Raw genomic sequence first — 17,826 nt, 5'->3', positions numbered from 1 at the left:
TTGAATACCAGGTGTATGAAACCTTGGGTTTCAACAAAGACTTTCTTGCCTATGAAATTGCAATTCCCAACCTTGCCCAAGCAACTGAGCTGACTGATGTTGAAAACCTACTTGATTTTACGTCATATTACCCAGTCAATTTCACTAACAGTGTCTATGTTATGACAAAATATAACCTTGAAGATGTCCTTGCTTTAAAAACCTGAAATAAATACCTTCCAATGAGTGACTTTCTTATTTCAAGGAAAAAGGTGAATGTTTCTTATTTTGAGATAATTTTTTGTTTTACACTCTATCTAAAAGCTATTTTTGCTTGAAATAAATGTAAAATGGTTCATTTTTAGATATACAGACTAAAAAAGAAAAAAAGGTAATATATACTTGAAACAAGTCTAATCATCTAACACATGAGACCGGAAACTAGCTTGTAATGTTTAAAACAAGATGGACAAGATAATCTGGCTAAATTTAAGACAATAAATCTCGTCAAGCTACAAGGAATTTGCAGTGTGATGTTAAGTTTCTGAGATGGGCTTTAAAATCCAGGTCACCTTCATGTTCTTGTTCAATGATCTCCATTTTTTCCAGTTTGATCATATTTTGATATTCATTACATGTAATTGTAACCTGAATTGATTCATTAGTCTTAGGTAGGATAGAGCTAAAGGCAAAAAACAAAACAAAATACTAACAATTTTTTAAAGAAAAGTGGTGTGAGGGTAAAGTCTGGATCTTAACCTGCCAGGACTGATGGCATTTAACTCTCCTGATGCATGATTTGTGCCAGATATCAGGTAGCGTGCTCCTAATATGGGAACAACTCCCTCCAGTGTGCTCAAGAATGTCTGTACCCTGGATTTACACTCCACAGAGGAAATGGTAATTTTACAGGACCACTTTGCTTCAGGCTTGACTTGAGAGCTGTTTACATTTCACACATTCCTCACATGAGTCGGCGTATTTGGTTTTTGAAGACAAATAACTGCAAATTACTTTTATTTTATTAAAAAATCATGGTTGATATAACAATATCAGAGAAAGTTTGATGCTCTGCAGAAGACATTTTTTCTCCCTGCGCACCTTTGAATTTATACATTTATGACAAGGTTTGCAAGGACCTGCACAACCTGAACTCATGGCTCTAATCAATGTTGTAGCTCTTATGTCACAACAGTTGCTGTGTGCTTACAGTAATGTGACGTGTTTGCAGTTAGCGGCTTATTATTAAGTAGGCACGCAGATGCATATGGCTGGAAATAAATAGATATAATGTGTTTTTTGGCGTCGGCAATGAGCTGAATGAATGAATCTGTATTTATGCCAGGTGTTTGACTAACCATGACAGCCTTTAAAACGACAAGTAGGACCTTCTGACCATTAAATTAACTTTACAAACAACTGGATCATCAGTCATCTTTTTCACAGGCCTGGTGTTTCTCAGTGGATGGATGTGGATGGAGTTCAAGCGATGATGTATTGGCGGTTACGGCTATAAAAGGTGCCATCTGTGTTACATAAGAGCAGCACCTTTTCAGCATTTAATCATCACTTTGTAATTGTGCTGGAAGAAGCTTGGGGCTTAAGCTTGCAAGCTGCAAGTATTTACTTTGAGTTTTAGAATGAGTCATCTTGATGTTATTCGTCTATTCGTTACCAAAGAAGGAGGCAAGTGAGACCAGCACAGAAGTGGGACAAAAAGTGTGTGAAGTTAACAAGTCAGGCAATTTTTATTTATTTATTTTTTTGTAGTATGAAAAAATGAAAATAAATGTAGCGAGCGTTAATAATTTCATACCACAGGTTTCCTGTGGCGCAGACCTGCCGTGACACTCACTAATGAATGTAAAAGTGTCGGTGCTCGTCGATGCAGATAAATGATAAACGATTCGTTTGTCTTGACTGCGGGACCGACGAGAACTTCGCTAAGAGGGCTTGTAAATTCCTGGCTGAGGTCATTGTTTATGAGCGCTTACAGAGGTTTGGCTGATGTCCTCAAGCTTTTTTTTTTCTCTTCTTCCTTTGCTCCCCCTGTCTTTAAAGCCTCGTCGCCTCAGCAGATTTCACCTCTCGGCCAAACCCACTGGACGCACTGCTGGCGTAGAGTGAAAGGCGCTCATCTTTACGCGTTGCAAAGGTGAGTCCAAACCGCGGCACATTATTAGGTAGCTGCTTAAGTTCGCTTTAGTTTATGTGAAACAAGGATGTTTGTGCCAAAAACTAACTTACTTAAAATGCGTAATTGTTACTTTTCTTCCTTACATTTCAGACATTTAAGTTAATGACGCAAAGGGTCCGTGTGGAAATACGTAACATGCTTGAATTACTCTGAAATCAGCTGCTTATTTCACGCACTATGGCACACAACAGGTGATGCGCTTTGTTTGGGGCGTCAGTCCGCATATATTTAAATGAAGAAGAAAATGTTCTTTTATGTACGCCGTATGTTTATAGATATATGCTTATGCTTACTTTTATTAGCAAATTAACAAATTCTAAGGTAATATGTGAGGAACTGTTATATACTATATAGTATCTGGATATAACTCATTTACACTAATAAGAATAGTTGCAAGAATATTGCTTTGGATTGGAAATCTAGTAGCGGTTTGTACTGACATATATGTGCTACAGACAAGTTTCTGTTTGTATAATGAAGAGCAAAACCCAAAGGTATGATGTGTGGCCATAAACTGTTACAACATAAACCAGCTTACCATCTCCTCCCTTCCCGTTTGGGCAGCTGCCAAACCAAATGCATGATGTCATTAAAGAGACCTGGAGATTACAGCTTTTTCTTTGGAACACTGGACCTTTTTGTGTTTCCAGTATGACTTCACCATCCTTCAAAATCCATAAAAACTTTGTACTTAAATGGGACATAAATTAACCCAGTTTCAAACTGAAAGGACTTTTTCACATGGTTATATGTTCCTCACGTCTAAGTCTTTTTTCTTTTTTAACTTTTAGTAAAATCAGCATAAAAGCAGTGTACACATCCAAGCAGAGAGTGACAGATTATTCATTTATAAAGCCTGATATGTGATATATGATTGATATACATTTAAAGTGCTATGTCTCAGTGCCTCTGAGGGTACCTTTCCATCAACATCTGCCACACTTAGACAACTGGGGTGGGGGGTGGGGGCATTAAGCCAGCAGTTTATCCTGACAGAGACATACTTTAGTTAAGAGGGAAGTTCCATCATTTCTTTCAGACAGAGTGAAGAGAGAGACAAACAAAGAGGTTGTGCCTGAGTGCTGATGACTAAGTTGATGAAGCGGCGCTCTCACCGGCCCAGAACCTAAATAGGCAATGCTGCTTGTTTATCTGTGTGGGCCGACCCCGCTGAGAGGAAGTAATATCCTCCCTGTGCTCTGTGTAGATGTACTAGTCCTCCTTTATTTTCCCTCTTTAGCCACACAAAAAACAAACAAACAGAAAATGGCTGAGGAAAAATATGATTGGGATTCTTTATCCTTCAGAAAAGACAGATCATGTTGTTATACGGTCTTTTATATACAAGTTCAATATCAACACAAAAAGAGCAAATTTACACTGCTTGATATTAAAGTTATGTGCAATTAAGTGCACAAGTGTGCAAAATGTGCCAGTTTACAGTCGTTACACAAGCATGATGTGGGACTGAGTTCAGCAGATTCAAATAGCTCTATTTATGTTCTGTATATGCTTTTATACAACTGCTATAGCCGTCGGTTAAATGCAGCTGAGTGAAAAGTCGTGCAATTTGGAAAGTATGACTTTAGTCATGTTAATTCAGCAATCATTATCATTCAACAAATGATTATGATGACATAGATCATGGTGTGATTTGGCCTGTAGAAGTAGGTTAACCCTTTAAAACCGGTCGGGCACGCTCCGTTTTGCGCAACTACTTTTAAATCCCAGTAGCACTGCAACCACATAAGCTAGCACAATAATTTTTTTTGCATATGAAACCGGAGGAGTTGTACTTACATCTTATGCCATCAGCTTGATCTAGGTCACGGTTTCCTTCCACATATAGCTTTTGCAAAAACTGCATAAAAAGTACTAAAAAACATAATATTCCAGATCCGATCAGCTGTTCATAACACTTCCTATGTTGGAATAGATGTTAGCGTGAACTATCGCATGTCCGCCATGACCTGCCCAAAACCGGAAGTGACGACATTTTTGTGGAAATGTAGTTTTTTACCATCAGGGCCTCATGAGTCTATACTGGTGTTTTTAAAAGTTATCTTTGACTTTATGACTTTCTGTGTTGTTTCTGGGATGCTTAGGACTCATATTGCACTGCTGGAAATAGTTTATTTTGATGCATATGCTGCTTTTTTGCAAATTTGCACTATAATATTTATTTTCGTTTTTCCTGCACTATATAAAAATTGGTGTATTTCAAAAATAAAACTATGAGGACACTCAAATTAAATTTCCTGTGGTGGGAAACTATTTTGTGCAACTTTTTTGTATTTACAGTTTTGAGCAATAAGCCTCTTAAATTTCTCTAACTAGAAATATATGTTAAAAAAACAAAAACGATTTTCATTTTTTTTGTAGTTTATTGCACTTTTTTTGCAATTTATGTAATTACTATGCACTTAATGCAGACATATTATGAAAATCTGGGCTGTAATGGTTGTATTGATGTATAGCAACTTGAAATGCTCCCAAAAATGGCTCCACAGCATGTAAAACTATAATATAACCTCTGGCGGACTTGGTTCTATGGTAGGTCTTAAAGGGTTAAAGACTATGACATTTAAAAAATAAACGGTACCCTTTCACTCTTTGACATTATTTTGTACATACAAGTATAACATTGTTTTACTCTGACAACCAGAACGCTGACCGAACCACAGAAACTGACAGGGGATATTTCACCTTTACTTTTTATCATTAATTAAATATTGAATCCATTGTCAAGTACACAACTGGATTTCTTCTTCTCTGTAAACTATCGCTCCTTGCATCAGCAGAAAGAAATAAGTTCTTTATGTTTAGAGGCTTAAGCCACGTGAGAGCAATGAGCACCATGGAAACTAACTTTTAGCTTTAGTTTCCATGGCTGTGTGTGTGTGCGTATGTGTGTGTTAGCAACACTCACATCTAAGATGTATTAGTTTAACGAGTGTTACTGTGTTGATCGACCGTCCCTTGTGGCCTTTTCGTTAGAATATATTTGACCTCGGCGTGTTTGGGTCTTGCAGTCTCATCCTGACCTTATGTCCGTCTTGTAACACGGCTCCGCACATGAACAAATGGTTGGCGTGCTATGTCGCTGTGTGTGTGTTTCTGTGTGTGTGTTTGGTGAGTCACTGTTCCCCTGACAAAGATAGTGTGGCTCAGGCTGTCTGCCCACTAACCAGATTTGGAGGGTGACTGAGACACTGAGATGTCCAGGACACGAGGTCACGTTGAGAAATGAGCTCTCAGGCAAACAGACAAGGGATTTGTTGCTGCTGGTGACAATGAGAATGAGAGTGGCTGCCTATGTCAGTCACCCTAAATGACTTGCTATTATTCAGGAAGTACAGGCCAGATTTCCTGTTTCTCAGCGCTGCCAGCTTAGAGAGGTGTTAGATAATGAGCTTGAAACCTCCACCTAAAAATTCATCAAATTCATTGCGTCTCACAACAGGAGCAGTTTCAAAAGTACACACACTGTGTGAGAGGGCATATTACTGCCTGTATTACTGTCTGTTTCCATTAGCAGTGTGAATGACTTTACAGCCTTTGTCCTCCTTTTTTCTCTAAATGTAAAAATGGCAAATTTATTACATCACCAACCAGGATTTTCTTATTTGGAACATATTTTAGTGAGTCAGCTGACCAGGGGTTATTTGGGTTTCCCAAAAAAAGGATAAGTAGCAGCCAGGTACTTGAATCAAATGCACATGAATCACTGATCATCAGTAAATGTGAGCACATCTATAACAGCAGAGATTTTGGCAGTTTGCTGTTCTGGAGCGTTCAGTTGTGTCTTAATGGGATGCCTAGGAGGAAAGACATCAGCAATGATCTCAAAGAAGCAATTGTTACTGCCCGTCAGTCTGGGAAGGGTTACGAGGTCATTTCCATACTGTCAGGCTTTGGGATGCTCACCAAAAACCGAAGTGCTACACCTCAGACGCTGTTAGTATGTTAGGTTTGAAAAGCTGTATCTGAACAGGCTACAAGACTTATAGAACAATGCCCTTTGGACGGGCGGTACTAAATTGGAGATGTGCGGCCATAATGCAGAACACCATGTTTGGAGGAAACCAAAAAGCATGTTAGCACAAATACTAGGGGTGGGGGAAAAAATCGATACTGTGTATCATCGTGATATTTTGTTTGCTAATAATGTATCGATACAGGGACAGCAGAAATCGATATTTTGTTACAAAAAGGTTTTTGTGCTCTGACTTCAGAGCATGTTGATCCTTTTTCTGAACAAGAATCCTGACATTCCTTCACTGTCCAAATGTGTTTAACTTTTTTATGGCAGCAATAAACATGACAGTTTACTTATTTTAATTTAAGACATGTTTTATTTTAATGAAGTTTGAAACTTTTTTATTTAATGTAAAATTATATTTTGTTTTAATTTACTTTCAAATTCTTCAGTTGCTGAAGGGGCTGCATAGTTTTCATAAACTGCATAGTTCAGAATAGCTATAATTGTACCAGATGGTTGATTCAGTTAAGTTGGACTAGACTGTAATACAAACCGTTCAGTTTGTCAACAATAAAACTGAAATGAGAGAAAGACTGAGTGTGAGACTTTGTTATTAGATAAAATGAATATTGATAAAGTTTACCTTTATGTACAGAATCTGAATATCGTAAAATATTTTAAAAAATTGCAATAATATCGTATCGTGCGTTAAGTATTGTGATAATATCATATCGTGGGATGTATGGTGATTCCCACCTCTAACAAATACCTCATACCAACTGTCGAGCGAGGTGGCAGAGGGTGACGTCTTAGGTTGTCAGCCATCTGTCTGACAGCTGAATTTTGACCTAAATTGGGGCAGGCAGCAGGCCAATGATCCCAAGCAGAGGAACAAATATGCAGCAGAATGAGTGAGAAACAAAAGAATCATGGTGTTGCAAAAGCCTGGTCAAAGTCCAGACCTCAACCGGACTGGAATGCTGCGGTGAGACCTTAAAAGACCTGCAAATGAACTGAAGCAACGTTGTACAGAAAAGTGGGACAAAATTCCTCCACAATGATGTGAGAGATTGATAAGGTCATGCAGAAAACAACAACAAACGTGGATGTACACTGTGTCATGTGTTGTTCTTCATTTGAGGTTTTACCTATGTAAGGAAATGTAAATTTTAATATCTGGATGAGGTCATTTTTCTATTATGTCCTGATGTGTAAAACCTTCTAAATGATAGAGTGTGTAGCTTAATATTGGACCTCTACTGGTTAAAAAATAATAAGAGAAAGACACGTTTACCACGCCATCATAATTATTCCATTATCAGTTATCCGGTTTATCAAACTGTTAGACTGTGACCTTTCCAGTTTGCCCCACGCCTTATGATCAAAATTCACATGAAGTCAAGGCAACGGCGAGAGGAATGCATCGCAGTGCAGATAAAGAGATAAAGACCAAGATAGATGACCCAAACAAACTAAAGAGAAAAAGGATGTGGGGCAAAATTATCTGGTTACAGACATAATAATCTGAAACAAGACTTAAAGTTAAGTATGTAAATAAACTGAGAAGTAACAGATTTCCTGAGCAGACCATCTACTGGAGATTTTTATAGGCTGGGGAGTCGTGGCGCCTCTCGACATATTGATTAGTCTCTGTGGGTTTGCAGTAATTGCGTGACAGATTATAAAAGAGAACAAATGTAATATTATGTTCTATGGTAATGGACCAAATCGAATCTGTAATTACAACCAGATGCCCTTTAAACAGCGTGGCACAAGCACACAGACACACACTCACTAGTTTGTGTGTATATTTAGTGTTTTGTGAGCAACATAGGACATTTTCTTTTCTATACACTGGTTAGGGAGTAAATAGAGAGTTTTATGGTTCCCAACTCATTAGATTTTACTTTATGTTAGTCTGTGGGCTTTCAGTTTCCTTTAATTTTCATCGTGGTCTTATTTTTCTGGCTTTAAACTTGTCTGAGACTAAAGGCTTGAATGAATCAGAAGAAAGTGCTTTCTGTAGTTCTGCATTCGAGCTGACAAGATGATGAGAAAACAAGATGATGGCGACCATAATGTTTCTGTATTAGTAGAAACAGTGGAAGTTAACTGAATGTAAGGAGGATTATTTCCTACATAACATTCGGTCAAACGCTAGAACACAGCTTTACTGTTTTAATTTACTCTTAATGCTTTTATATCTTTGTTTTAGGAAACAGCAAACAGGTAGTTTCTTTAAAATTGTTATAAAACATGTTGTAGACGACCTGCAATAAACGGGCTAACATAGTGGAACATTTTGATACAGGTATTTACCTCAAGGAGTTTTCATAGACCATATCAGAGCTAAAGTAATGTGAACATATTAGTTATATTTGATATACTGATTGATCCGGTGGTCATGTGATAATGTTGTTCCATATCTGCTGTTTGCTAACCAGAAGGGTTTTTTACTACTCATGACCAGTGTTGGTCAAGTTACTTGAAAAAAGTAATCAGTAACTAATTACTGATTACTTCCCCCAAAAAGTAATCCCGTTACTTTACTGATTACTTATTTTCAAAAGTAATTAATTACTTAGTTACTTTTTAAAAACACGATTTACAACCTGAATAGGTGATAAAGCGATAGATCTTTCAGCCCAATTCTACTTTTTCTACTTAATCCATCATACAAAATGTTATCAAATGGAAAAGTCTCTTTTTAAAACTTGTTTTATTAGTTTTAATCTTTTAACTTTATGCATCAAGCAAAAATGTAATTATATGCAACATTCTCTGACTGGAAGAAATTTGTTTAATATTTAAACCTATTTTCTGCACATTCCAACACATAAAATAATTTTTTTTGTGTGTGTTTACACTCAGTCTTTCAAATAGATGCAAGTAAAACACAGCAGAAAATAAATAAAGTCAAAGACTAGCGGTCCTTTTGCTCTATTTTCACCTGTAAAGCAGGAGTAAGGTAGGCGGAGGTTTACCCTGGTGTAGGTGTGCAGCGGTCAGTGGAAGAATCCGCGAGTTTCTCTGTGAGTTTCCCATTACGTCGTAGCTACTCGGTGCTTGCTCGGAAGTTTAGGGGTTTTTTTTCGCTGTAAAAAGAAGTTTTCTTCCCACGCACAACGGACACTAATGTTTTTGTCACTTTTTATGGAATCAAACTCAAAGTAAGGTCAGTACTTCCACGCTTTAAACGCTGCACCTCATACTCTCTCTGCACTCGATATATGATCCATTGTTGATCTGCACACAGCTGTTGTCACAACGTCGCACTCACTTACGTCACTGTCATGAGACATTCTCGCAAAAAAATCAGGGTTTTAGTAACGCAGTAACGCAGCGTTCCTACGGGAAAGTAACGGTAATCTAATTACCGTTTTTGCAATAGTAATCCCTTACTTTACTCGTTACTAGAAAAAAGTAATCGGATTACAGTAACCCGTTACTTGTAACTCATGACTTGGGAACATGTCTGTTGTTTCTGTAAAATAATATCTAATCATTTTGGCCTCATGTTTTTGTTAATAATAACAAATGTTTCTGTTTCAGTTGTTGGTCTGGGTTAAATATTGTAACTGCATGAGGAGAGTTTGTTTTTGGCAGGAGTATTAGTGAGGAATGTGTGGGTGTTTCCTCTGGATTTAAATACAATATTATTTCCTGAAATTTGAATCAACAAGATAACAGAGAAAGAATTCAGCACTCTTGGCTTCATTTTTTTCTATTCTTCAAACCCCACTAGTTTTTTTCCATAGTATCCACTCATGAATATATAAGAGGAGATCCTTATATAACTCTCCACTAAACAGCTGCCCTCCTCAGCTCAATCAATATCAACTTGTTCCTCTTGTGAGTCATCCCTTTGAATTATCCCACATATCAGCTGTGCATCTTCTGAAGAGTCTTACAAAACATTTAAAGTCAGGGCAGTGGGAGTATCTGTTATCCCTCACGGTCATCATTCAAACCCCCCAGGCTGTGTTTTCCTTTTTTTTTCACCTGCTGATGTTACAGCAGAGGAATCCAATCTGCATCACCTAATCTCTGCATCATACTCTCTCTCTCATCCATCTATTCTCTAATGCATTCCCTAAAAAGGACAGGAGGGGTGAAGGTTGGATTTGGATTTGGAGTCGGGTCACAAAGGGGTATATACAGCCCCCATTTCTTAACAAGATGTGTGGTCTCCAGGTTTGACCCTCTGTGGATGCTACTGACCCTGTTTTGTCTTCCTTTTCTTTTCTTGTTCTTCTTTTCGGCCTTTCTGGAACGCAAACATGACGTACAGACACTCAGGTAAAAACTTTTTGCCTGTTTTTTTCTAATCTGATGCAAAATGTTTTTGTAACACGTAAGAAGAACAGGACTGTTTTCAGATAATGAAGTCAGTGTGTTTTCTTCTGATTGTTTTCAGAAAAACGGAGCAGGTCCACTGAGATTTTCTTGATGTGTGAAACAACCTCACCTGTAATATGAATACGGGCTATTTTTAAATGATCAGTTTTAACGTCTTCAGGCGGTAGTTTAAATTTTAATGAAAAACTTTAGTAAAGTTCTGATACAGATATAACATTTCCCTTTGGATCAAAACAAAACCAGGGAAAGCATGTATAAAAAAAAACAAAACTTTTTTTCACTTCAGAAGGTGGACGAGCAAATTAACACCACAATTAAAGCTCAAATATTCCCTGTACTTTATTTACTTTAGATGAAATGTAAAAAATATATATATATCCACAGAAAAAGCATTTAATAAATTATAGTCAATTGTACTATGTGATAAGTATGCCAGTTTATTTTACCTAGCTGGAGCTGATGCAGATGAACACAACTGCCTGCAATGAATTTTACCTTCTGCATGAATATAATATTCAGTATTTATTGAAACAGTGTTTAAAAGGCCACGATTCAGCTCACAACTCTCATTTTAAATCAGCGGTCTCCAACCTTTTTTGCGCCACAGACCGGTTTATGCCAGACAATATTTTCATGGACCAGCCTTTAAGGTGTCGCGGATAAATAAATACAAAATAAAACTAGTACCGGTACCAAAAAAAAGAAAATTTATTCATAACACACGTAAAAAGACCAAGGAAAACCGAGTAAACGATAACAAAATAACACTGAAAACCGATTAAAACCCTGAAAACTATAAATTTCACACCTGAACCTCAACTCTCGCGGCCCGGTACCAAACGACTCACGGTCCAAGGCCCGGGGGTTGGGGACCGCTGTTTTAGAGGACGGGTTTGTGATTGTTAAATAGCATATATAACTATATATATATATATATATATAGTTACATCTACTTACACTATGGAGAATTTTGTATTTTTCTGCAGTAAAATAACTTAATAGACCCAATAACTCCTCATCATATTGTATCATCATGAAAAGGCCACGTTGTACTATGGATTTGTGGTTTAATATTACAATGCGTGGATGTTCAATTATGTAGTGACTGTTTCAAAGTGTTCAGGGGCCTATTTTGAAATTTTGGAAATTGTTATTGCCGTGCACCTTTACCTCTATAACACTTTCACATGACGATGGGAACATTTTCAGTTTTCTTTAAGGAATGTTAGAATCAGAGGCAACGAACAGAACACTTCAACAGATATTATTTCGGCTGATATTCAGCCTGTCCAGTGTTTGACTCACTTCTTGAAGTGGTCTCACTGTGACCTTTCCCACTAAAGAGGACTCCTCCCCGAAGGGAGCACAGTGGTATACACCTCTCCCACCACAGCTGAGCATCATTGTACATCACGGCTGTTTGACAGGGGGCAGCTGTCATGCACTGGAAATGTGTCAGCTGGAGCCACAATAGCTGCACAGTCCCAGCAGTCATCAGTCTGCATCCATCTACATTTGTCCGCTTTGGAAGGTCAATGGACTTTAAATAGAGTGTCCAAGTCTAAAATAGATCTCCGGGCTTGCTGGGCTTAGTAATGTGTACTGTGTGTGATTTGACAAGGTTGACTGTGTTGGACTGAAGGGGGGTTTTGCCAAGAAATGCTACAAGGGGGTGAGTTTAGGTGGAGTAGGGCATGTCACTGCCCGGTCCCCAGTCCAGTCTTTATCCCTTGAGCACAGCTGCAGAACAGAGCGCACCACATACCTCGCATCGCTTTCACGTGGCTTTTATTTTTATTTTTTTAACCACATCCTACTTAAATAGCTCCCTGCATAAATGTTTTCTTTGCTCCTATGGTTACTGGGACAATTGTCATACCCTGCATTGTTTCCTCCATAGCTGCTGTTGCATCGGATTAAAATGATATCTGTGTATCCAAATAAATCAATTTTTCTAAAGTTCACAGACTGTTCAGCTACCCTTTCTGGCTTCCAGATAAGCTTTTAAAGTGATTTAGATAGTGCTTATTTGTCCACACTGGATGTCAACTGTGACAGGAATGCAGGAATGTTGACCAATAAAGTAGCAAAGCCACTCTGACACAAAGTTTACAAAATCATCTTAAGTGATCCGACCAAAACCAAGACAAAAGATCGAATGTGGGCCGGGGCTCTGGGGAGACAGCTTTGAGGGGGTGAAGGGAATGAGTCTAAAAATAAGCTTTCCAGGGAGAGCTTGATAAAAAAGTCTACGGGCCAGGAAACCTGCAATCAACAAGTAGACATCTGTGGGCTGCTTTTTTACCTCACTCACACTTCTCTCATCAGTTTGGTATGCTGCTGTTAGAGTCACATGTCATAGTGTGTCAATGGGAAAGCAGAAAAAACATATACATCTTTCCACTGAAGACTAAATCTAAATTCAGCATCTATTTTATTAGGTTAAGAGGTCAGATGTATATATGCATATATGTGGGTGGAATGTATTGTTGCTTATATTCAACCTGTCAATATAAGCAACTTCAAACTTTATTTGTTTGCTCTTAAATGCTCATTCTGAGCTGCAACTATAAGGGGTTCAGAATGCTTCATGCGTTGATGCCATGGCTGTAGGAAATGCAACAGTGCCCCCTGCTGGTGCTCCAAGGAAACATCCTGCCATGTAGGCAGACCTAAACGTGGAGAGCAGATTCTCTGTACACATTCAGTGACACTCGTCTCCTCTCGTCTCCTCACAGGTCCCAGGAGTTATCTAACCTCCACCATGACTGATCGCTTTGACTGCTACTACTGCCGTGACAATCTGCACGGCAAGAAGTATGTGAAGAAGGACGACAAGCACGTGTGCACCAAGTGCTTTGATAAGCTCTGCGCCAATACGTGCGCAGAGTGCAAACGCCCCATTGGTGCTGACTCCAAGGTGAAAATAGTTTAAGCTTTGAGTGCAATGTAAAGATTTCTTACACAAATTAATATATCCTAAACGCTATTATACTTAATAGTTTTTATTTATTTGGTTAAGTGCAAAGATCCTAAAATGGATTAGGGTTTCTGAAGCTTTCTAGATATTCCTCGCAGATTCCAAGGACAATTTGTAGAGAAAGGAGACTTCTGATCTGCGTATAGGCCATTTTCACATCAGCCATGCTGAGTGGGTGGCAGCTGTCTAAATTTAAAAATGCCTTTTGTAGATGTAAATCGTCATTGAGGCTTTTGAATAAACATGACTGAAGTGCAGACTGTCAGCTTTAATTCAAGGCTTTTAACTAAATTATAAACAGTTTAGGTGTAACAGCCAATTTTATCCACAGGGTCTTAAAGTAAGTGGACAAACTAAAATAACCTGACATACGGGATTGTTCCTAATAACTTCCTCAAAATCCGTTGAAGGCAATATTTGCTTGACCTTGCTGCTTGTCCAAATAATTGTGGACCTAACTGTTTGTACTATATGTTCAGAGTGCTCGCTGGCTTTAACTTGAGGTCTGGCTATTATAAAGCACTGACTTCTGGCTTGAAAATGCTCTCAGTACTCGGTCACAGGCAGTTAACTGTGTGAAAAGATGTGTCATTCCTAATAATGGAGCTTATATACTTCATTGCGCATTTCCACCCTCTCAGACCTCTAACTCCTTCATGGCTCACCACATCCTACTTCACTTCATTACCACTTTTATGCCGGTCACATAGGTTTGTTGTCTATTCGGCCCCCGAGCCTCAGTCCACATGATGAGTAAACAAACTCCATTTTAATGAGGTCTGCATCAGGACTTAGTGAGGGCACCTCTGCTCACCTCCCCACCCCTGCTTTTCCCCCTCAGGAGCTGCACCACAAGAACCGCTACTGGCATGAGGACTGTTTCCGCTGTGCCAAGTGCTACAAGTCACTGGCCAGTGAGGCCTTCAGCGCTCGGGATGATGGGAAGATAATGTGTGGCAAGTGTAGCTCCCGAGAGGATGGCAATCGCTGCCAGGGCTGCTACAAGGTGGTCATGCCAGGTGGGTTTGCACCATATACACACCTTTTCTCTCTGAAAAGTTTTCATGACATCAATACTGTGGGTAATAATTTTTCTATAGAATATTATTTTGTGCATACAACAACATCACTTAGCCATAAACATGGCAAAAGTTATAGGATGTAATGAATTCTTTAATTTTAAAAATTCCCTCGGATACAACAAGGTAGCATGAACCTTGATAGTAATGATAGTGTGTATATGTATATATATAAGTGTGTATATGTATATATATATGTGTGTGTGTATATATATATATATATATATATACATATATATATATATATATATATATATATATATACATATATATATATATATATATATATATATACATATATGTATATATGTATATATATATATATATATATATATATATATATATATATATATATATACGTATATATATATATATATATATATATACGTATATATATATATATATATATACGTATATATATATATATATATACGTATATATATATATATATATATATATATATACGTATATATATATATATATATACGTATATATATATATATATATACGTATATATATATATATATATATATGTATATATATATATATATATATATATGTATATGTGTATATATGTATATATGTATATATATATGTATGTGTATATATATATATGTGTGCATATATATGTATGTATATGTGTATATATGTATATATGTATTTATGTATATATATGTAAGTATATGTGTGTATATACATATATATATTTATATATATATAAATATATATATCTACATATATATATACATGTGTATATGTATATGTATATATACATATATATATATATATGTATATATATATGTATGTATATATATATGTATATATACATATGTATATATACATATATATATATATATATATATATATATACATATATATATGTATATATATATGTATATATATGTATATATGTATATATATATAAATATATATATATATATATATATATATATATATATATATATATATACGTATATATATATATATATATATACGTATATATATATATATATATATATACGTATATATATATATATATATATATATGTATATATATATATATATATATATATGTATATGTGTATATATGTATATATGTATATATATATGTATGTGTATATATATATATGTGTGCATATATATGTATGTATATGTGTATATATGTATATATGTATTTATGTATATATATGTAAGTATATGTGTGTATATACATATATATATTTATATATATATAAATATATATATCTACATATATATATACATGTGTATATGTATATGTATATATACATATATATATATATGTATATATATATGTATGTATATATATATGTATATATACATATGTATATATACATATATATATATATACATATATATATGTATATATATATGTATATATATGTATATATGTATATATATATAATATATATATATATATATATATATATATATATATATATATATATATATATATATATATATAAATAATATAATGTCCCTCCTCGTTATAGACTAAGCAAATTTTCAGCCCAGATAATTTGTTTTCAATCATCTTGTTACTCAGGATCTCAGAACGTGGAGTACAAGAACAAGGTGTGGCATGAGGAATGCTTCACCTGCATTGAGTGCAAGCAGCCAATCCGCACACAGAGTTTCCTGGCCAAGGGTGAGGACATCTACTGTTCTCCCTGCCACGAAAAGAAGTTTGCCAAGAAATGCTTCCACTGCAAGCAGGTACAAGCACAGACTTTATCATTCTCTACATTTAGTTATCATCCCGTTGTGTTTGACATCACAATCAAAATATCTGCCTTTCCAAGCCCATCACCTCTGGAGGGATCAGCTACCAGGACCAGCCGTGGCACTCCGAGTGTTTCGTGTGCAAAACCTGCCATAAATCTCTGGCAGGAACTCGCTTCACTTCTCATGAGGACAACATTTACTGCGTGGACTGCTACAAGACTGATGTGGCCAAGAAGTGCCATGGCTGCAAGAACCCAATAACAGGTCAGGGAAGCATCATCATTTGTCTTTTGTTTTGTTGTCTTAAAGGCCTACATAATGTGCGCTGGGATTCATTTTTAAAAACTGTTATAAAAATGTTTTGCATACTTTCTTCATGTTGTTTCTCACTGATTTAAGACCAATGTTGTTTGGAGGAAGGTTTAGAAGTACTGTGTTATATAGTTAGACATTTTTGTATCTGAGAGCAAGAAAAGGGCAATACTTTGTTTTCATCTCTGGCAGACAACCATTTAAATTACTTCCAATTAACTTTCAGCACAACTTCAATTTGTTCAGGCAGCACAGCAGGTCAGCTGAACAATCAAAAATATTAAAATTTGTCTTATGGCAGGCATAATAAACGACTAATGAATGAATAAGCACTTGGATTTAAATGGAGATTAGTGCCAATGATAGGGAGCTTTTCCCTCCTTACGCAATTTCCCCTTTTAAATTTAATCCTTCAGCTCTTACATGTTGTTTTGGTCTCAAACGGTAAGATCATGTATTACATGTTTTGGCCTTTATGCTTTTATGTTAACATCCTTTTTCTTTTGTATAAAAAACACCCTCATGTGTCTCTGTGCAGGGTTTGGCCACGGCACCAATGTGGTCAACTATGAGGGATTCTCCTGGCACGAGTACTGCTTCAATTGCAAGAAGTGCTCCCTCTCCTTGGCCAACAAGCGCTTTGTCATCAATGGAGAGCACATTTATTGCCCCGACTGTGCTAAGAAGCTGTAAAATGTGCAAACTGTTGTGCATCTGAGAGTTTGATGATGTGGAGTTAACACCTAAACTGACTTTTTGACAAAAAAAAAAATTGCAAGGTTGCCAAACTACAGGCTGTCAATTAACTTTCATTTATCTATATAAACATAACTGCAGCTTGTTTCAGAGTCAGGGATTGGATACTAACACGACGTATTTTCTTTGTGGGTTTGTGATGTGCACTATATATCTAATACAGGATTTTGTAGAGCCTATTGAGACAAAAGTCTTTTCAGTGGCTTACTGGAATCTTTTGGGGGGAAAAATGCTTTTAATTTGCTTCCTGCTGCTAATACACAACAGCTTTGATTAATAATCTGTTACATCTCTGAATGCACAGATAGAAAATGAGAAAACTGTTTAGATGAACCCATACTGAAATATAAAGTGCTCATGTATTCTTAATGAGTGACATTAAATGCAAAACATGAATAAAAACAAACTGATATGAAGCCCCATTTTTCCTCTTCACAGC

The 17,826-nt window shown here is 36.4% G+C and overlaps 1 protein-coding gene across 3 annotated transcripts; it reads left to right on the top strand.

Annotated features, from left to right (window-relative positions):
* Nucleotides 1-1,542: 1,542 nt before the first annotated feature.
* Nucleotides 1,543-17,793, top strand: fhl1a (four and a half LIM domains 1a). Of its 3 annotated transcripts, XM_006781220.3 has the most exons (7): nt 1,543-1,698; nt 2,041-2,134; nt 13,256-13,437; nt 14,339-14,516; nt 16,141-16,310; nt 16,397-16,583; nt 17,170-17,793. In XM_006781220.3, the coding sequence occupies exons 3-7, from the start codon at nt 13,282-13,284 to the stop codon at nt 17,322-17,324; spliced, it is 846 nt and encodes a 281-aa protein (XP_006781283.1). In that variant the 5' UTR covers nt 1,543-1,698; nt 2,041-2,134; nt 13,256-13,281; the 3' UTR covers nt 17,325-17,793. The 3 variants fall into 3 exon arrangements, with proteins under 3 accessions (XP_006781283.1, XP_087707352.1, XP_006781281.1); XM_087851226.1 differs by lacking the exon at nt 1,543-1,698 and having other exon boundaries at nt 1,875-2,134; XM_006781218.3 differs by lacking the exons at nt 1,543-1,698; nt 2,041-2,134 and adding an exon at nt 10,314-10,457.
* The last annotated feature ends 33 nt before the right edge of the window (nt 17,794-17,826 follow it).

The sequence above is a fragment of the Neolamprologus brichardi genome, chromosome 2 (assembly GCF_056152115.1).
Source record: "Neolamprologus brichardi isolate AB-2024 chromosome 2, ASM5615211v1, whole genome shotgun sequence".
Lineage (NCBI taxonomy): Eukaryota > Metazoa > Chordata > Actinopteri > Cichliformes > Cichlidae > Neolamprologus > Neolamprologus brichardi.
Note: the sequence above shows the minus strand (reverse complement) of the source record. Positions and strands in the feature narration are given on the sequence as shown.